The sequence below is a fragment of the Bos javanicus genome, chromosome 25 (genome assembly GCF_032452875.1).
Source record: "Bos javanicus breed banteng chromosome 25, ARS-OSU_banteng_1.0, whole genome shotgun sequence".
NCBI classification, from domain to species: domain Eukaryota; kingdom Metazoa; phylum Chordata; class Mammalia; order Artiodactyla; family Bovidae; genus Bos; species Bos javanicus.
This window is the reverse complement of record NC_083892.1, coordinates 32575338-32596561: the sequence shown is the minus strand read 5'-3', so window position 1 is coordinate 32596561 and position 21224 is coordinate 32575338. Positions and strand designations below refer to the sequence as shown.

Below are 21224 nucleotides of genomic sequence, written 5' to 3'. Positions count from 1 at the left end.
TGAGATCCGGCCCCAGTCACTTCTGCAGCTCCCAGCAGTCCTTGCAGCTCTCCTAATTCTCTGGGCTCACCCCGCCAGACCCCTGGGCCTTTGCACGTGCCATGCATCTGCCTGGAAAGCCCTTCCCAAACTTCACCACCTATCTTATTAGCTCCTACTTGCGCTGTAAGTGTTTCAGCCTGAGAGTCACTGCCTCTGAGAGGCCCACACTGACACCCTGGGCTGGGTCAACCGTGGCCCCTGGCCATTTCTGGCTGTGTCCACATTCATCGCCCTTTGGAGACCCTGGGTCTGAGGACTGTTGATCCGTGTGATGCCAGGCCCTTAGCCGAGGCTCTGAGAATGGGGGTGCCCTGGGGCAGGACCTGGTCATTTCCTGAAGTTTCTCTGCACAACTCTCCCCGCCCTCAACTCACCCATCTTGGGCTTCACAAAGCCGTTGGTGATGCCGAGGTTCTCAGCTGCCACCGTCTCGCCATTGACGACCCGCAGGATGGTGAACTCTGATGACAAGGTGTGGGTGACGAAGGGCAGGTCCCGCTCACGCACCTGGGGACGAGGAGTCCATGAAGTGAGTGTACCATGATCCCCGGATGGAGTGGGGCTGGGGGCACTGGCCCCTTTACTCTGAAATTCTGTGCCCAGAACCAGTGTCCCCCTCCCGGCCTCCCACTGTCCTGGTTGAGACAGGGGCATGTGGGACCAGGGACCAGGGACCTGGGACCAGGGGCACGTGACTCTCCAGGGACAGAGGGAGGACCAGAGGGGAGAAGATGCTCCACCGAGGGCCGGGACGTGTGGGTCCACACCCCACTCCCTTTAGAATGCGGTGCCGAACCTGCCCCCGCCGGCCATGCCCTCCAGGGTGGCCACGCCCCCACGGGAGAAGAGCACAAATAACACAGTGGCCAGGAATTACTGTCAGCTCTGTGACTGGACAGCGAGATCAAACCAGTTCACCCTAAAGGAAATCAACCATGAATGTTCATGGGAAGGCCTGATGCTGAAGCTGAAGCTCCAATACTCTGGCCACCTCATGTGAAGAGCCGACTCACTGGAAAAGACCCTGATGCTGGGCAAGATTGAGGGCAGGAGGAGTAAGGGGGCAGCAGAGGATGAGATGGTTGGATGGCATCACCGACTCAGTGGACATGAGTTTGAGTAAACTCCGGGAAATAATGAAGGACAAGGAAGCCTGGGGTTGCAAAGTGTCACACATGATTTAGCAACTCAACAACTCTGACCAGAAACGCCTGCTCCCCTGGAGGAAGTGCTGTGGGATTGGGGAGCCAGAAATCTAGCTGTGAGGGTGTCCCACAGACACATCTGGTATCCAGTTCAAACCAAACAGGGTCCACTCAAAGGGCAGGTAGTGGATGGAGCCAGAGCCTAGCCCGGGCCATGTGACACTGGACTGATGACCCCAAGGTCCCGTTGACCTTTCTCTGAGCAGACCATGAAATGGGGGTGGGGGCAAAGACTTTGCGGTTCACATTGGTGGGGGTGCCTGCATCACAGCTTACCAGGATGAAGTCCGTCTGGTAGGTGGAAAGCATGAACACCGAGATGTTCTGATCGGCCAGTGGGGCGATGACCGACTTGGCGATCTTGGTCACGCCAATGGGCTGGGAGCTGGAGAAGCTGCCGCCGCCAGACACCACATTGAGGGCCAGCCAGGTGGCGTCAGCCACGCTCAGGTGTTCCGAAGAGGGCAGTTCTGGAGGGGGACACGGAGGCCCGGCCTGTGACTGATGGGCCCCAGCTGTGCGACCCTGGCCAGCCCGCCTTCTGGACCCCAGCGCCCTCATCTGTCAGAAGAGGACGAGAGACTGGCCTCCTCTGTCCCTCCTGGGAGGACTGAGCAGGGAAGACCTTCAGAGGAGTCTGGACATGCTGGGCAGCTCAGTAGGGTGGGGGCCCTGGGGTTTATCTGCGCGGGGCCTCAGTCCCCAGCTGTGAAGTGATGAGTACTTGGCAGCAATTCTGTTGTTTCTGGTTCTCATGACCCTTCCAGGTGCCAGGTCCTGCTATCACCTTATCCAGGTGGAATGGGTCCTATGGTTTTCAAACTGGGTTCCCAGGAATCTCCGGGTGGGGGGGGGGGGCTGGGGGTGGAGGGGAGGGAGCCCAGGAGAAGACAGGATCGAGGGCCCAAGATTTCTCTCCCTGCTTCCATTAGACCCGTCACCCAGGTCCCTCCTGAGAGCCTGGGGATCCTGCGGGGGGGCCCCACCAGGGACACGGTGGGGTAGGGTCAGGGGGCCAGTGATCCTGGAGTCTCCTTGACTAGCTTGTGAAGACCAACCTACCCCGCCCGTCCTGCAGAGAGAGCACCCAGGGAGGCTATGCATGGGACATGGCACACGTGTGTGCAGCTGCACGGACAGGCAGCCATGGAACTCTCTGTGCATCGCGGCTGTCTGTTCAAACTGACCCTGGACCAAGACTGTTATTTCACCCCATTCATGTGACAAACCAGAGCTCTGAGGGACTGGTGACTTAACCAAGATCACTTAAGGAATAACAGAGCCAGAGTTCAAACCCAGGTCTGCCTTATACACAGACTCTCATGCTCTGTGCGGGCACTGCATGGGAAGAAGGGCCAGGTCCCCAATTGGCGCAGGGGCTAAGAACAGGGGCCTGGAGCCTGGGGAGTTAAGGGGGCTCTCAGGATCATGATGATGCCCGAGGGAGGCTGTGCAGGACGGCTCTGGCGGCCTCACCCAAGCTCCTACCTGCCCAGCTCCGGGTCGTCATGGCAACCACAGCCTAGGGAGCCCATTGGCCCTGCTGCCTGAGAAGGGCCAGTCCTCCGCTAGGCTGGCTGGAGAGGCAAGCTGCCTCCCAGAGAAGGGAAGGGGCTTGGGAGGTGGAGCGGGAGGAAAGGCTTTAAAAAAAAGGCTCTGATTTCGGGCTTCCACCTGTTACCCGGGGTGTTGGAAGAGACTTCTCAGCTCCAGGACCGCCAGAGGAATCACAGCCCCACCAGAGCCAAGAGTCCCAGCTCAATTCTGAAATCCTACGGGGCCTGGAACTGGCCACAGGGGACTTCCCAGGGACAGTATTGTGAGATGCCACCCTGCCATCTATTTTTTTCTTTTGGTGTTTTTAGCCTTGCCATGTGACAAGTAGCATGGTCCCCCGACGAGGGCCTGAACCTGGGTCTCTGCAGTGAAAACACGGAATCCTAACCACCAGGCCACCAGGGAATCCCCCTAACCATGCCATCTTGAGCAAAGCCCTAGGAGCCACTGAGGGCTGGGGTGCCCCGATGGTCCCGTCAGCTAAAGCCATTTTATAAACATACTGATAAACAAATTAATTAATAAATAGATTTAACAGGAAAAGTTTTAAAAAGTCTCTTTTTACGAGGACTGAATCCCAAAAGCCTTCTTGGGAAAACTCTGGAGGGGTCCTTCCTGTAAGGGTCAGCTCACGCATCACAACCACGTTGGCTGTCACGAACCTGCCCTCTGTCTGCCTATTCCAAGCTCCTCGTGACTCAGAGCCACCCGGCGGCTCCCACGTCCTCTGGAGCAACAGCTGAAGTCCTCGTGACCTGGGAACCAGTGCTGCCCCAGAGGGCGTTCTGGGTTCAGGGAGATAGTCTACACCTATGCTGTCCAAGGCCACTCACCTCACATGGCTACGGGGCACGTGAGATGTGGTTAGTGCGACAGAAAAAAATACAATCGAGCATTTTATTTAATTTTGGTTCATTTAAGTCTCCACAGTTGTATGGGGAGAGCAGCTGGTTGGAGTCAGCAACTGGCCCCGTTAGCCCGTCAGCTCCCCCAGGGCAGCGGCCTCGGTGGCCTTTGCTTTCTGCCATTCTCAGTGCGGGGGCACACGGAGGCTCCAAGTGAAGGGCTGGGGAGGGAGAGGGCGGCTGTTCCCAGCTCTCTCTACTCGGCCCAGGTCCCTCTTCTCACTCCTCTGCCTTCGCTGTTCCCCGCCCCGTCCCCCTAGCTCGGTCTCTGTGGTCAGGCTCCGTCTCACCACCAGACCCGGGGCGCAGGGTCACCTCTGACATCATTTCATGAGCTCCTATACTCGACTTCCCAGGATGGGGCAAAGGGCCCCAGGGGAGCCAGTGCCATCCCCTTACCTGGTCTGCCTCTGGATTCTCAGGGCAGAATGCTGTCCATTTGCTTAGAGACCCAGCTCAGAAGTCAGCCCCTCTCCCATTTCACAGACTACGAAACTGAGGCCCAGAGAGGGAGGCTGATGGGTAAGAGATCACGGTGTAAAGGCGGGGGGACCTCATTCTGGCCTCGTGGCATGCCTTCCAGCCTCGCCTTGCCACCAGCCTGCAGCAGGGTGTTGAGAAAACCCCTCTCGCAGGGCTGAGCTTCAGGACTGTCAAGCAGGGGGGTTCAGGTAGCTGGGGTTCCAGGGCCCCAGTTCTGACAGCGTGGTCCCACTGGCCCTGTGGGGCCTTCACCTGGTAGGTGGAGCTTTGGCTGCCCCAGCCTCAGGCCTGCCCTTACCTAGAGGAAAGGTAGACCATCTCAAGACTGAAAGGCATTATTATTTCTGTCACTACCCATCACTCAAGGCCCTAAAAATAGCCTTAGAGCTGAGGACGGTCCCTGGATTGCTGAGGACGCCTGTCACCTCCCAGACACCAGGTGGGCAGCTCTGTTGTTGGGAGCCCCCCGCTACTGACAGCAGGGCTTGCGGGTCCCTGCGCTACATGGCCATGTCCTCCGCACAGTCAGGTCAGGTCTTTCCCACCCTGCCAGCATCAGGGTCAAGAGACCTGGGGTCAGGTGGGCAGGGTTTCATCCTGGCTGCATGACTCTGGACAAAATTACCACGTCTCAATTTCTTAAGCTTTCAAACGTGGGCTGCTGAAATTAGGATGGGCTCCAGAAGACGCTTGGAGGATTATGTGAGATAAACCCCATCGAATGCTTAGCTAAGGGCCTGGTGTTTGAGGGCTCACCAAGCGCCAGAGTCTTTCTGTTTCAACACAGGTGGTGGCAGTGGTGCTGGTTTGGGGACAGGAGTTGGGGTAAATGTATCAATACCAAGAGTTTAACATGTGATTTCACTGTAAAGGAGTCACTTGTGGGACAAAGGGACAGTCATGGGTCTGAGCATTCAACTCAAAAGAATTTAAAACAAAGACCTAGGAACCACCTCAAAGTCCATGCTGGAGCCCAGATGGAAGAAAGATAGGGTAGGAACTTTGGTGATACCCTGAGGTATTGTATAAATTGTATAAAAGATGGAAGAAAGTGTTATTCGCTCAGTCGTCTCCGACTCTTTGCCACTCCCATGGGCTGTAGCCTGCCAGGCTCCTCTTTCCGTGGAAATGTCCAGGCAAGAATACAGGAGTGGGTAGCCATTCCCTTCTCCAGGAGATCTTCCCAGCCCAGGGATCAAATCCAGGTCTCCTGCACTGCAGGTGGATCCTTTACCATCCGAGTCACCAAGGAAGAAAGATAATGGAAAATCACAGAAGGATGGTGACCTTGGCTTGTTGCCATGGGAACAAGGACTGAGGACGTTTGAAAGCACCTCCCTTGTGGGAGGAGCCCCAGAGAGCAAGCCCCCTGCCTCCCTGGTGGCCTTAGTCCCAGGGCGGGTAAGCACTGCCCCCTCTCAGCTGTGGGTCCTTTCTCGAGCGATCAGAACACGTGGGGAGAGAGGGAAGCTCTACCGACTTTGTAACCCACCAGCAGGGGGAGGCAGAAACAGGCGGGGGAGCGGCCAGCACTGACCACAGGCCATGGTCCAGCCAAGCCCCCGGGGAGAGAAGCACATACCAAGAAAGCCCTCCTCATCCACAATGATGGTGTAATCCTCCGGGGTCTCAGTCAGACTGAAGAACTTGCACCTGGGTGGACGGACGGACAGACAGACACAGCATATTGTTAAGTCCCAGCAGACCCTGCGGCAGCCGCCCACTCGTGACCCCGTGTACCCAGCACTCTGACCCAGGCTGCTGGAGCTGGGTGGGGGGTACTGATTCTTTCTCCCGCCAGTGCCCCAGCTCTGACTCACGGGGTCTCAGAGAGGCCTAGAGATGACGATCGTTTCCTCCGCCACACCCAGTCTGTGGGGACCCCCGAGCTGGCCAGCCTCCAGGGTCGCCTCTAGGCCCAAGGGCAGCTCTGGCAGGAACCATGCAGATGAACCGTGTTTTCCAGCCTACCCAAAGCCCTACATTCTGACCTCTAGGCCTCTGTCGCTGTGCTGTGTGGCCTGCCCATGGTCCCAGCCCCTCTCCTCACCAAGTCAAGAGCCCCCACTATCATTCAGGGGCTAATTCGCATTATCCCACCGAGAGCCCCGCCTTTAGGGCACCCTTCTTCCTTGTACAAGAGAGGGGTGTGGCCGTGTGTGCCATTTTGGGGCATGGATCCCTGAACCGCCTCTGGTAACACTGCTTAGCCTGGGGTGTAAGTTACTCATCCTCTACCTCAAGTGGGACCATCAATTTCCCAAGGCCAGGGAGGGTCTGGCAATCACCCTGTCCTTCTGTATCTCGTCCCTGCTGGTCTCAGCCCTGAGCGCGCTCTGGGCACCTGGCAGACCGGCTGGGCTCTGTGTCCAGGCTGCCCTTGGGCTGGGCTTTGAGGCTGTCACCGGGTGAGGGGGAGGGTTACCTCCTCTCACTGCCTGTCTCCCTGCTCCCCATCCAGCTAGTGGCCCCCAGAACACCCCAGGCACAGCGACAGGGAGAGCCGGCACGCTCAGGCAGTGGTGTGTGGGAAACTGCCCACGGTCATTTACTTTTCCGGTGTCACCAATCTCAAGAGTGAGGCTCAGCTCGGGCTCCACGCCCAGCGTGTAAAACCCATCCATCATGGGAAGTCATGACACAAAGAGGCCCAATGAGTAACCTGGCAAGGGTCCGAACGGCACTTCTACGAAGATTAAAACGGGAAAGGAATCCTGAAGTGTCATGGGATGGGGGAGGCCGGAAGGTTACACAAACCTCTCTCTTCCTGGTTTCCCCTCTCCTGGCAGCCGCCCTCCAGCACTGAAGCCTTGTCACCAGAACCCCCGCAGCACCCTTTCTCCCTTTTTAAAAAATTAATTTAACTGGAGGATAATTACGATACTGCCGTGGCTTTTGTCATACATCGACATGAATCAGCCATGGGGACACACGTGTCCCCCCAATCCTGAATGCCCCCTCCCACCTCCCTCCCCTTTTTTCTTTAAGTTTTTCACAAGGTGTGAGATCCACCGGAACTGGTAAGAATGCAAAATGGTACAGCTGTTAGAGAAAACGGCTTGTCAGTTTCTTACGGAGTGAAACAGACATGACCACAGGCAATCCTACCCCTGGGTATGGACTCAAGAGAAATGGAAACATGGCCATACAAACACCTGTATGCAAAATGTTTACGGCCTTTATCTGTAACCACCCCGAACTGCAAGCATTCCAAACACCCTCCTTGCAGCTGGAGAAGTGGGGAAACTGTAGCACATCCACGCCAGCGAACACGAGTCAGCAACGAGGAGGCATGAATGAGTGACTCCTGCAATAAAGTGGATGAAGCGCAAGAGCAAAGGGCCAAGGGAAAGCCACCCTCAACAAGTTAACGTACTCCACGATTCCATTTATGTGAGATTCTGATTTACCTTTCTTTTTAAATGAAACTTTTAATCTTGTATTGGAATATAGCCGATTAACAACGTTTCGATAGTCTCAGGTGGACAGCAGAGGGGCTCAGCCATACGTATACACGCATCCATTCTCCCCCAAACTCCCCTCCCACCCAGGCTGCCACATAACACTGAGCAGAGTTCCCTGGGCTCTACAGTAGGACCTAGTGGTTATCCATTTTAAATACACCAGTGTGTACCTTCCCAAAGTCCCTAACTATCCCCACTGCTCCCCCCACTCCCAGCAACCATAAATGTGTTTTCTAAGTCTGTGAGTCTCCTCCTGTTTTGTATAATGTCCTTTAGATTCCACATATAAGGGATGTCATACAATGTTTCTGCTTCTCTGACTTGTGTGTGACATTCTGGAAGAGGCAAAACTGTAAGGATGGAGAACAGACAGATCCCTGGTTGCCTGGGGCTGGGTTGGGGTTGATGTCTAAAAGTCACCAGGAACTTTTTGGGGTGAAGGAGGTGTTTGGTTTCTTTTTAAAAAATGTATTTATTTATGGCTGTGCTGGGTCTTCTTTGCTGGGCACAGGCTTTCTCTAGTTGTGGCAAGCAGGGGCTACTCTCTAGCTGCGGTGCGCGGGCTTCTCTTGCTGTGGCGCATGGGGTCTAGGCACACAGGCTTCAGTAGCTGTGGCCTGTGGACTGAGTTGCTCTGAGGCGTGTGAAATCTTTCTGGACCAGGGATTGAACTCATGACCCCTGGTGGATTCTTAACCACTGGACCACCAGGGAAGTCTGGTGTTTGGTTTCTTGATCGTTGTGGTGGCGACGAGATTGTATATGTTTTTCAAAACGGAAAGAACTATGCCCTAGAAAGGGTAACTTTTACTGTATATCTAGATTATACTGCCATGAACCCAGACTTAAGAAAAGCGCTGGTGCCAGAGTCATAAATGGGGTGGCACCCTCCCCGCTCCTTGACATTCGGCTCAACCAGCAGCACACACTGTTCAATTTCCCTCCAGGTCTTTGGTTTTCAAATTACATCTCTTGCCCCTGCCTGTCCCACATCCAATTTGCAACTATTGTCTGGACAAGCGAAATCTGTAATTGCTGGGGGAGAGCAGCACATTATCAACTTGGTGAGTGGCAATCGCTGGTCTGGCCTAGTTCCTTCCTGGGGACCCCCGTGTGCTAAGAGCCTCAGGAAGCCCCTCTCCCCAGCCATCACCAGAATGCCACAAGCACGAACACCCTGGCTGGGTGGGGGCAACTCAGCCATCCGAGAGCCCCGGGAAGGCAAACAGATGTGGTGCTTGCTCTTGGTGCCCTCTTGGCGGTGAGGGATGCTCCAGAAATAGACGGTATAAATGACCCTGAGGGCGTAAACACCGGCAGAAGGCAACATCGGCCTCTGTATAAATGGAGGTATGACTATGCTGTTGATGTGACCCGCGGCTGAGGGCCAGCTGGTAGACATCCATCTTGGAATGTGCACCTTGGCATGGGCAGGCCTCTGGGAGGGCGAGTTGGCCAGAGGGACCTGCAGCTACTCCTCTGGTCATCAAACTCAGGAGGACCTATTCTCATATTCCCCCCCACCACCACGTCCTACAGGTCTCGGAGCTCACCCCATCTCCACCCCACCCCGACAGTCGCTCTGATTTTGCCTCTCTCCATCACTCTCCTCCACATGAATGCGTGCCTAGCAACCTCTCCAGAACTCTTGCCTGTCTCATCTCACGCATCCAAAGGCTGACAAATATTCTTTCCACAGCCCGGCACCCCTTCCCTGTTCTTTGGCTGGACACGTGCTGCTCATCCTTCAAGACTCAGTTTAAGCATCTTGTTTGGGGTGAAATCTTTTCTAACTGGCACTGGCCACCTCCTCTGTCTCACTTCCCACCATAGGAGGGGTCCTCCCCGGATGTTAAAGCCACCGTGGACAGCTAGGCTTGGTGGTGCATCACACCTTTAGGTGACAGTTCATCTCAGAGTGTCTGTGAAGGATGCCTGTAAGAGTTGGGCAGTGCACAACCTGTACAACTGCACTTGATGGTCCTGAATGCTTTCCACAATCTAGTCCAGGTAACACTTGTTTCCCACAGTGGACCATATAAGCTCTCAAAGGGAAGGAGGATGGGTTCTCTGCACATATATCTTGTACCTGACATGGCCTGGACAGAGTGTCGATACTCAAAGCCTGATGATCAAGAGTGAACTATGGCCACATACCTACCCCCAGAGCCAGAGAAGCCCCGATCAGAGCAACCCCTGCCTGTCCTGTGTGGCACTGCTTTGACTTACCCCGCCGCTGGGGTAAGTCTCCAGTCAAGTCAAGTCTCCAGTCCCAGCTCCACGCTCTCTAATGCGCTGTGGCTAAACCCATTCCCCAGACGCCGGGCCTTGGAGTTTGTGGCGTCTCTGTGCTTTGTCTAAGGAGCCGGAGAGAGGAACAAGACCCAGCAATTACCCAGGCTGCTGCTGAGTGCTGTTAGGAAATCCGAGGAGGAGGGGAAGCATTTGCCCTCTAGATGCCCTCATGGTGCTAAGGAACAGGATGAAATAACAGGGTTAGAGAGAGCCGCCTGGGAGAGCGGGAAGAGGACCAAGGTCCTGGAGTCAAGAGGTCCGAGTTCCAGTCCCAGTCCGGCGCCGGGGGGTGGTGAACCCTGGGCTGCCTCATTCCTCTGTACATGTCCAGTGAAGGACATGTTCAAGGGGGACTAGGTTTTCTGAAGCTCCAGCTTGGGCAAGAAGGGCACAGGCCCCGTGGAACCCTGCCAGATCCATAGCAACGTGGATCTCAAAGGGCCTGGCGACAAGGCATGGAGAGATGATCCCAGAACCATCAAATCTGTCTGGGAAAAGCTTTTCAAGGGCAGGTAAAAATCCCATCCAGCTCTGATCAGAACCCAAGACAGATCTGTTGCCCAGGCAGCTGGGCAGGTGGTAACATCACACCTCTGGGGGAGGGCTCATTCATTGCACAGTCCTTGTGAAGAGCACCCTCAGGGCTGGGCAGTGTATGGCCTGTGCACCTGTGTGATGGTCGATCGGCAGGAGCGGTCAGGTAGAGTCCTGGGCAACGTAGGAGGGAGATTGGGAGCAACAGCCCTAGGGACACTCCTGGTTCACCGTGGTTCAGGACACACTCCAAGAATCGTAACCCAAGTCCCCTGTCCAGGAGATGCCAACACATCCTTGGGCTCTGTGAACGAAGCACGGGTGCTCGACAGTCTATGTCTTTTCAGAGACTCACAGGCCTGGTAGAGCACGCCCAGGAGAAATGAGGGGGCTTTAGACTGCACCCCCTTCCCGCCTGGAGCAAGAGTCCAGCTGCCATCTTTAAATCTCTGTGGCTGCTGTGGACCAGGGAAGGGAACCGTGCTGCTGACTGTGGCTGTGTGACCTCTGGCAAGTCACTTAACCTCTCTGTGCCTCAGTTTCGTCACGTGTACAGTGAGGATGATGACAGAGTCCACTTCCGAGGGTTGCTGCTTAAGAATAAAGGAGTGTACACCCAGCACGACCATGGAAAGCACCTATACGTTGGCCATTTTCCCTTCTCGGAGGACAGAGGCTGCTGTGATGTGGTGGGGGACCACGGGGAGGCCAGCTTGTGTTGCCAGTTAGAAGGGCTCTAAAGCCAAATGAGGGCTTCTCCCGTGGCTCAGTGGTAAAGAATGCGCCTGCAATGCAGGAGGGATGAGGGTTTGATCTCTAGGTTCAGAAGATCCCCCTGGAGGAGGAAACGGCAACCCACTCCAGTATTCTTGTCTGGGAAATCCCCATGGATAGAGGAGCCTGGTGGACTATGGTCTGTTGGGTCACAAAGAGTCGGACGTGACTGAGCAATTGAGCACGAACAAAGCCAAATGGGCTACAGAGACCAGGAAGTAGTGAGATGTTACCTTTCTGAGGGGCTGAGCCCCAGGCTGGTGGGCTTCAGAGATGATGCTACATTGATGGGGAGGATGGATTAAGCCACCTCCAAGGTTCTGGGGAGTGCCGAGTCTCTGGATTCCTTGAGACAGTCCTTACACGCTGACCCCAAGCAACAAGCTTTGGCTGAAAAGTCTCCATTCACCTTCCAGTAGTCTGGCACCCATCAGGTAGCCAGCAAAGGGATGATGGTCTATGATGGAAGAAACCAACTCAGCCTGCAATTCCCAGTGGATCTGCTGGAGCCAAACCCACTCCCTGGTACGCCATGCTGGGACTTGATGAGTCTTCAGACATTCAGCATGTCTGAGCACATGGACTGTCCAGATCAGGGGAGCCAGGGAAGTGGCCTCACACATCACCATTGGTTGGGAGCTCCTATCAGCATCCTTCTTGCCTTCCCCATTCACCTGAGGGCTGGGTGGTGGTCCTGCCCTCCCCTCCTCGTTTCCCAGACATCACAAAGACCCCTGACATAGTCAGGGCTCAGCAGAAGTCGCCTTTCCATGGAATCCTGTGCAGAAGTCTTGGTCTCTGGGAGGCGGGAGCCAGCTTCGTGGGCCAGACCCTCCCGGGACTGGGGCCTGTTTTCTGCAGGGTCACCACGTGTTCCTCCCAGCCAGACCTTGCTGAGGTCGCCAGGCCACAGAATAAATCTAGCCCTTTGCAATTAGAGCTTGGTCAGCTGGGCTTTTTGTCTTTTTATACAGTTCATGGGGTTCTCACGGGAAGAATACTGGAGTGGTTTGCCATTCCCTCCTCTGTGCTAAAGCTGAAGCTCCAGTACTTTGGCCACCTGATGTGAACAGCTGACTCACTAGAAAAGACCCTGATGCTGGGAAAGATTGGACAAGGGGACGACAGAGGATGAGATGGTTGGATGGCATCACCGATTCGATGGACATGAACTTGGGCGAACTCTGGGAGACAGTGAGGAACAGGGAAGCCTGGTGTGCTTCAGCCCATGGGGTCGCAAAGAGTTGGACATGACTTGGTGATTGAACAACAGCTGGGCTACGACATGAGCACCAGACAGGCCCTGCAAACTGGACTGAGAACAGGCTTCCAGCATGTCCCAGGTACCCGTAATTCCTTTGCTCAAGTAGGGCCTCTGAACGCTCATTTTGAATTTCAGCACCTGGACACCCATGCCTGTTTCCCACCAAGGGTAGCCCGTTCAGGATGGAATGAGGGAGGTTCAACTACATCTTCCTCTGTAGCACATCACAACGAGCAGATGGAGGGCCCAGGCTCTGACCCACTTCTGGAGGCATCCCACTGCCTCCGCCAGCCCCACTGATGCATTCCTGCAGTGGAACACAGATGCCTCGAACTTGAACTCCAGCGAGGGACAGACGCGCTTTTGGGGTGCTCACTGTGCTGGTCTCCCGCCTTCCCGGGCTCTTCTTCCCTAAGGACATCCAGGCGGAGAGTGTGGGTCAGACTTTCTTCTGTTACCCAACTGTGACTTTTTCTTCTGCTTCTGGGTCTTTGATAGGTCTTTTGTGTTATTTACAATTCATTTCTACTGTTATTAACAACTAGAAGCTGCCAATTGAAATTTTAGTTAGAAAAAACTAAATTAGTTGTTTTAGTTAACAAAGAAGCTGCCGTTTCAAGCACGGTGTCAGTGCTGTGGTTTGAAGGGCAATCCTAAAGAATGTCCTTTTTCTGTTAAGATTGAAAAAAAATCTGCTTCAGTCCGGGGTGGCCAGGAGAATCAGACAGCGTGGGTATCAGTGCTCACAAATTCTAGGGTGATACGCAGAGACAGGACTGCAGAAAGGGGCTGGGTAGGGCAGAGGGTATCGGTAAGGTCTGGATAAAGCCCCTGAGAGCCGAATGCAGTGGCTAGATCACTCAGTCTTTTTGACAAACAAACGGTTAAGTGCCTTTAATGCATAAAGGCAGTGCTTCGTGAGCTGGAGACACACCTTAAATAATTGGACAATTAGAATTTCCATGGGGGCTGGATAAATGGTGAGTCAGACGGTGGTGTGTGCCTCAGAGCCAATAAAAAAAGGGAATTTGCAGTTTAAAGCAGAGTGGGGAGTGGTTGCCAGGGGCTGGGGCAGGGGTAATGGAATGGGGAGCAATCATTAAATGGGTGCAGAATTTCACTTTTGAGACGATACAAAGTTCTGGAGGTGGATGGTGGTGAAGGCTGTGGAACAATGCAATGTAAGGATTTAATGCCACTGAGATACGCGATACACTGAAAAGCTTCTACAGGACTCACGGGGACCTTCTCTTGCTCTCTTTTTTAAATGGTGGACAAATGTATTTAATAAGAAATATTACAAAAAATTAAAATGATAATACTTTCTGTTAAGTACATTTGTTCACCATTAAAAAAAAAGAGGGGACTTCCCCGGTGGTCGAGTGGTTAAGAATCCACCTTCCAACGAAGGGGACTCGGGTTCGATCCCTGGTTGGGGAACTCCCAATCCCACATGCCACTGGGCAGCTAAGCCACAGTGTCACACCTAGAGAGAAGTTTGCCCACGGCGATTAAAGATCCCACTGCTGCAAACAAAGACCTGATGCAGCCAAAAAAATAAATCTTTAAAAAAAAAGAGTGAGCAGGGAGGGTCCCCCATGAGTTCTGTAGAAACTGGAAGGGTGAACATGTGGCTGTCCCAAAGCCCCGAGGTGGGCTCCTGCCCAGGAGTGGCTGTTGGTGGGGGAAGGGGAGTGGCAGGCTAAGATGTGGGAGAGAATGCGGGAGGGCCGAGGATGCCTGGGGCCCCTCTAAGGACCAGGTGGGACTGACAGGCCAGTGAGGAGGTACCTGTGGTCTTCAAGGGGGCTGGCTGGTGAGAGCTGGGGGCTCGGACCTGGCTGGCGCTGGTGGGCGTGGCTCCGTTTAGAAGCCAGGAAGTTATATTCAACAACTAGGGGCTGGTGAGATTGGTGAGAAAGACTGAGGCCAAGGCAGGAAACCATCATCCACGGCACGTTCTCAGCAGAAGCACCAGGGGAGAGGTCAGCTGGCGGATGGGGCTGCCCTGAACTGGCAGAATGTACACACCTCTGAATCCCGCCCGGACCCACATCTTTGGTCCTTTCCTCCATGGAGACCTGCAGCTCCCTATCCCTGCCCCAAGGGCTCAAGGACAAGCCACAGGGAGCTTCCACATGGCTCCTCTGATGGCCATCCCTGTGGCCTGGGGCACCGGGCAGTGTCAGAAGGGTCATGCCCAAGGGCAGGAACCGTGTTTGCGGAAGGCTGGCTTCTTGTTTTGCAAGCAATTTCCAAGTGCAGGGCACACACGAGGCACTGACTAGTGGTTCCCTTTCTGCCTTGGGAGGGACTGAGATGGAAAAAAACCCAAGTGGACATCCTGGCTTTTGCCACCGCTCCAAGATGAGGCTGGAACAACTGACTGGTCATCGAATCTTCCCAAGTTCCTTATCTGTGAAAGAGGTTTGAAGATACCTCTCCTGCAGGATCGTTCAGGATTTAAGGAGGTTACGGAACACACATGGGAAGTGCTCAAGACCCCGCACAAGCATGCACAGTCTCTTGATGTTGTGAGCTGGCCTGGAGACTTGAGTGGAGGTCCAAGGCAGTGTTCCCATCCGGGTAGTGCTCAGCCTTGCAGTGGGCTCTGGGTCTCTGCCTAACTTCTGGTCTCCCCACTTCTCATGGCCTCCACCCCAACCCTCACAAGCAGGACAGTCAAGTCTCGTGCAGCGGCTAACGAACCCAACCCAGGTACCCCAGGCAGGCCACTGCACCCCGCCCCCGCCATCCCCCAGGGTCCTGTCACCCCACCTGCCCATCAACTCCCAGCGATGATTGTATCCATCGCGGTGCCAAGATGACTTCCTTCACGGTCTATCTCTGCTGGTCAGATACCTGCTCCTCGGGAAATGACTGAGTTTTTCTCATCCAAGTTCCCCATGCCACAGGACTCCACGCAGGGTCTGCGTGTCATCTGCTAACTGAATGTATGCATAGTGTCATTAATGATTCCCATTTCACAGGTGGGAAAACTGATGTTCCGTGAAGTTAAGGCAGTTGTGGCCTTGGGACCACTGTGCTGTGCGGTCTCTAGGATCGAGGCGGGGGCGGGCAGCCAGGGGACAAGTGTGGCCTGTGGCATATTCCCTATGACTCAGCTCTTCCCCTGGGAGTCATCCACTCTCTTAAACATGGGTAACCAGAGACAGGGACGAGAGAATTGATAACAGCCCGTCCTTGGTAACAAACTCCTGGCTGCAACCCAGATGCCCATCACCAGGAGAGGAGAGTGATGACAGAATACTACCCAGCAGCCAAAACGAACACTCTGCAGGGACTTGCAAAACTATGAATATAATATAGCAATATAATCGTAGATGGAAAAATAAATGCCCAACTGTTATATGTAGCACGGTATTCTCTTTACAGAGTGAAAAGCAGCTACAATGAAAAAACAACAACAAAACCCAACACGTTTAAGACTCCACGGAGATGCAATATAACTCCATGTAAAGGAAGCCAGGGAATAAAGAACATGTTACTTGGGGTTGGGGGGATTCCCTGATAGCTCAGTTGGTAAAGAATCCGTCTGCAATGCAGGAAACCTTGATTTGATTCCTGGGTTGGGAAGATCCCCTGGAGAAGGGAAAGGCTGCCCATTCCAGTATTCTGGCCTGGAGAATTTCATGGACTGTATAGTCCATGGGGTCACAAAGAGTCGGATACGACTGAGCGGCTTTCACTTTCATTTCACTTCTGGTTGGGGGGTCTGGTTAGATGAAGGGTGATTTAAAAAAAATAATTTATTTGCTTGGCTGCACTGGGTCTCTGTTGCTGCTTGTGGGCCTTCCCTTGTTGGGGCACACAGGCTCCTCACGGAGGTGGCTTCTCTTGTTGCACAGCATGGGCTCTAGGGCACACGGGCCTCAGTCGTTGCGGCTCACGGGCTCAGCAACTGTGGCTCCCGAGCTCTGGGGCACAGGCTCAACAGGTGTGGTATGCAGGCTTAGTTGTTCTGAAGCACGGGGGATCTTCCTGACCCAGGGATCGAACCTGTGTCTCCCGCAGTGGCAGGCGGGTTCTTTACCACTGAGCCACGAGGGAAGTCCCAGATGGAAGGGACTGTTTCCCGCCGACTTTTGCCCTGGCTGTGCACGTGCTGATTACACTATTAATATTAACTAGTCAATTAAGCAAATACAGGTGGGCTGAGCAAGTGACACATGATGGGTGAGGGTTATGAACCTTACGATGAAAGGCTGCAGGCAACTGGGATTGGGTCCTGGCAGAAGCGACCTGGCCACAGATGAGAGGCCAGGGTAGGCTGCAAAAAGGTGGAGGAAATGCAACTGAAGAGCCACCCAGAGGAGGTGGCTGGAGAAGTTTCTGGTCCAGGAGCCAGAACCAGGCAAGCGTCCTAGGATGAATGGACAGGTCTGGTCCCAGGGTTACAGCTCACCACCATAGGGGTCATTCACTTTGGCTCTGGCTGGCCAGTGATTTGGGGCTCACTTGAGTTCAAGAGATGTATATCGGATCCCCAACTTGGCCCCCACAGCCCAGCCTCTAACAGTCTGACTGTGCTGTAGGTAACAGGCTAATGCTCTGGGTCTCAGTCACTGCACCAGCCCCAAAGACCTTTTTTTTTTAATTTAAAAAATAAAAAAATTTTTAAATTTTATATTGGAGTATAGTTGATTTACAATGTTGTGTTCATTTCAGGTGTATAACAAAGTGATTCAATTATACATATATATATATGTTCTTTTTTACATTATTTTCCCTTATAGATTACTACAACATATTGAATATTGTTCTCTGTGCTACGGGCTTCCCAGGTGGCTCAGTGGTAAAGAATCTGCCTGCCAATGCCAGAGATGTAGGAGACAGTGATTTCCATTCCTGGGTCAGGAAGATCCCCTGGAGAAGGAAATGGCCACCCACTCCAGTATCCTTGACTGGGAAATCGCATGGACAGAGGAGCCTGGTGGGCTACAGTTCATGGGGCTGCAAAGACCTGGACACGGCTGAGCACACACACAGCACTCTGCAGTACAGCAGTTCCTTGCTGACTATCTATTTTATACATAGCAGTGTGTATATGTTAATCTCAAACTCCTAATGCATCTCTCCCTCCTCCCGATTTCCCCTTTGGGAAGCCCCTGAGCCTGTGTCCTCTCTGATAGTGACTCCCTGGCTTTCTCCTGACTTAACGGGAAGCTTGTTCAACAACCCCCACCCCCGTTCCTCATGCTGCAGCTGAGAACACACGCAGACACACACCCTCCAAGGATGCAGACAGCGTTTGGTCAGCTGACTGAAAACAGTAATCAAAAGACTCGACCCTATAGCAACTGGTGGTCCTTCTCCCCCTGCCCTGCCCCACCAAGCCCCTGACACCTTCATGGGAAACCAATGGTCCCTAGACGGTTTGCCATTACAAGACTTTGGAACCATACTGAGGTACCGCCTGGATGGAGTTGCCAGCCTGTTGCCTGGCAACTCCGTGATGCCCCCACTCCCAGGTCACTCTGTGCCTCTCTCATCTCCTGCGGCCACTTCAATTCTGTACCGCCTGTTGCTGCCTTGGGGACAGGGTGTCCTGGGTGGCCTGCTTGGCCGATCCTTAGATGGTCCCCGATCAGCACCATCTTCCTCGGCAGTGACCTCCAGCTCAGAGATCCCCCGGGTCCTGGCTCTCACCCCTCCACCACTCAGGGAAACAGCTCAACCCTGCCTCTCCCGTGCCTCCCTGTGCCCACGCTCTGCACCCCAGTGTCCACCTCCAAGTTTCTAAGGAGGTGAGGGCCTCCTTCCAAAACCCCTCTGCCTTTCCATTCATCTCATCCCCTCTCTGACCTTGGAAAAATGGTGCCACGGGGCAACCTTTTAAGTCCCTGTTCCCACCAGCGCCTCTCTCTCAGGAATCTTGTCTCATACTTGGCTTCCTCCTAGTCTTAGTGACAAACAAGCTCAAGTTTCCTCCATCCTAAAAAAAGGCTCCCTTGTGCCCATCAACCTTCTTCCCTCCACTACCGCCAGCCCTCCAGCCCCTGCCGCTGGCTGGCCTCAGCCCTCCAGTGGATCCTGCTCACCTGTGACCTCTACCAGCCAAAGATGATGGCTTCCTCCCTCACGCCCTCCTGTCCTTGGGCCTTCTGGCAAGACCCTACATGGTTGCCCAGGGGGCCTCAGCCTAGACCCAGGTATTGAGCACAGGGTCTTCCAACGTCGACCCTCCTTTCGCTTCCTGCAGTGTCCTCTCTTCCAAGCCTCCCCAGTGCTCTTCTCACATTACCCCCTCCCTGCAATTCTCTCCCTCGCAGGCTCCTGGTCACTGCGACCCAGGCTTTCTCCCCAAGCGTCAGACACCCACTTCTCTGATGCCGGCTGGACTCGTCTCAGACTCATTTTTTACATCCAACTGCTTAGAGAGGAAGTGCTGGTGCCCATTTCACAGATAAGGAAACCGAGGACAGCAACCCAGCAGGCAACCCAGCAGGCAACCCAAGCCACCTCCTGTGCCCTCATCCCAATGGGACAAAACAGAATCGAGTACCATTCGCTTGACTCTAAAAACCCACTGCTGGACGTTCCCTGGTGGTCCAGTGGTTAGGACTCTGGGCTTTCACTGCCGAGGGACAGAGTTCAATCCCTGGTCAGGGAAGTAAGATCCTACAAGCTGCGAGGCATGGCCAAAACCAAGCAATCAAACACCCCTGCTGCTCCCCCCTGGGCGTGGCCAACAGCTGACCACCAGGTCAGAGTCAAGGACAGGGGACTGCACCGAGCCTGGGGCTGAAGGCTGAGTCATCTCAGAGAACATTCTCCTTTCAATGGCTGTGGCCGCCTGTTATGGGCAGTCGGCTGACACTCGATCTGTTTACTCTTGGATTCCTAGCCCAGCAGAGTGAGGCCCTCACGGGGGCCTCTCTGGGGCATCCTGGGCAAGGAGCCCCAGCCAGTCAGAGCCTCGCGGACCTTAAGCCAGGAGGGGGAGGGCCACTTCCAGGTAAACTTGTTCAGCAGACCCACCCTGAGACTTTAGATTTATGAACCCGATAAAATTAGCAGAGGGAAGAGATTTGCAAGGGTTGGTTTAATTTGGTAGAATCGCTTACCACAGATTCCCATTAAAACCACAACACGCGGGACAAAGGGGGGATCTTCCTGGAATCACCCAGACACGAAGGTGGAGCACGGGGAAGCAGAGAATCAGGCGGGGGGCCACTGTGCTGCCTCCGGGTAACGGAATCCTGGAGACCCCGCTGCTGCTTGCTTACCCCTGGGGAGGGGGAGCTCACTCCTTTGTGCGGCCGGGAGAGCTTATTTCTAGAAAGCTCTATCCGTGGGGCCTCCTTAGTAACTGACACCCAAATAGTCTTAATTCTGCCCTCCAGGGACCCAGGGAGATTTATTTCAGCTGGGAAAACGGCAGGAAAGGAGCCCAGGAGGACTACCACCTCTTCTCACAGTGGGAACAGGGCTTACGGGCAAAGATGTTACATAAACCTCAGCTGTTTGCTTAAAGCAGGGGTCCCCAACCTCCGGGATCTAAAGCTTGATGACCTGAGGTGGAGCTGATGTAATCATAAGAGAAATAAGGTACACGATAAATGTCATGGACTTGAATCATCCCGAGACCACCACCCACCCCTACCTGTTCCCGGCAACACTAGTGGTGAAGAACCCGCCTGCCACGTAGGAGATGTAAGAGACATGGGTTCGATCCCCGGGCTGAGAAGATCCCCTGGAGGAGGGCATGGCCACCCACTCCAGTATGCTTGCCTGGAGAACCCCCATGGCCAGAGGGGCCTGGAGGGTTACAGTCCATGGGGTTGCAAAGAGTTGGACACAACCGAAGGGACTTAGCATACACACCCCCACCCAGCCCCGGTCTGTGGAAAAACTCTCTTCCACGAAACTGGTCCCTGGTGCCAAGCAGGTTGGGGACCACTGGCTTAAAGCATGGGTTCTCAACCTTGGCTGAACACTGAACTCACCTGGTGAGCCCTAAACTGAGGGAGCCTGCGGAGGATGTACAGCTGATCGGAAAGCCAGAGAGGCAGGAGGCCAGCGTCCCTTGCCAGATGCCTGAACCTTCCTGGCCAGGAGAGGCTGCCGGCAAGCTGCCTAGCCAGGGGCTTGAGCACAGCACATCCGCCACCACGTTCTGGGGGGGACCACCCTGGGCGGATGACCACCTGCAGGCACTGTCCACTTACTGAGCCTCTGCTCTGCAGGCCCCTCTAGGAAGCTGTGGGGGTGGCACTCCTGGCCTCCCCGAGACAAGGCTGAGCACGCCTGTGAGACGCCGTGGAGGACACTGCCCCCTAAATCAGAGGTGCCACTGCTCCCCAGAATGTCAGCGCCCAGGGCTGCGGGTTTAAGCTGGTCCCGACAATACCCACTCACTGCAATGCCAGCAGGGAGGTGACGGACGGGGACGGCTTCTTGGTTTGCCTGGGACAGTCCCAGCCTGGGCACCAACAACGCCTCAGAAATGGGCAGAATCACGCAGAGGCGACAGAAGTCGGGTGCGAGTGGGCAGGAGAGGGGAGTGGTGACCGGAGGTGGGTAGTGGGAAGACTTCCGGGAGCCCGGGAACGTTCTCTAGGGGTTTCTGCCTGGGAGCTAGGTCTCCAGGTGTGGTCACCTTGTAGGAATTCACGGAACCTCATTTATAAAATCTGTGCATGTCCCACCTGGGCTGCTACTTCACTAAAGTAGAAGG

The 21224-nt window shown here is 54.5% G+C and overlaps 1 protein-coding gene across 2 annotated transcripts in view; it reads right to left on the bottom strand.

The window, feature by feature from the left end:
• CASTOR2 (cytosolic arginine sensor for mTORC1 subunit 2) overlaps positions 1-21224 on the bottom strand; it is a 54369-nt gene that overhangs the window by 10023 nt on the left and 23122 nt on the right. The window contains exons 1-4 of one of the 2 annotated variants that reach the window (XM_061401843.1): positions 10052-10328; positions 5775-5845; positions 1524-1717; positions 417-549 (exon numbers count right to left, since the gene is read on the bottom strand). In XM_061401843.1, coding sequence (XP_061257827.1) covers positions 417-549; positions 1524-1717; positions 5775-5845; positions 10052-10122 — 469 coding nt within the window. In that variant the 5' untranslated portion in view covers positions 10123-10328. Of the gene's footprint in view, positions 1-416; positions 550-1523; positions 1718-5774; positions 5846-10051; positions 10329-21224 lie in introns of those variants that run through there. The other variant, XM_061401842.1, reaches the window with a different exon arrangement.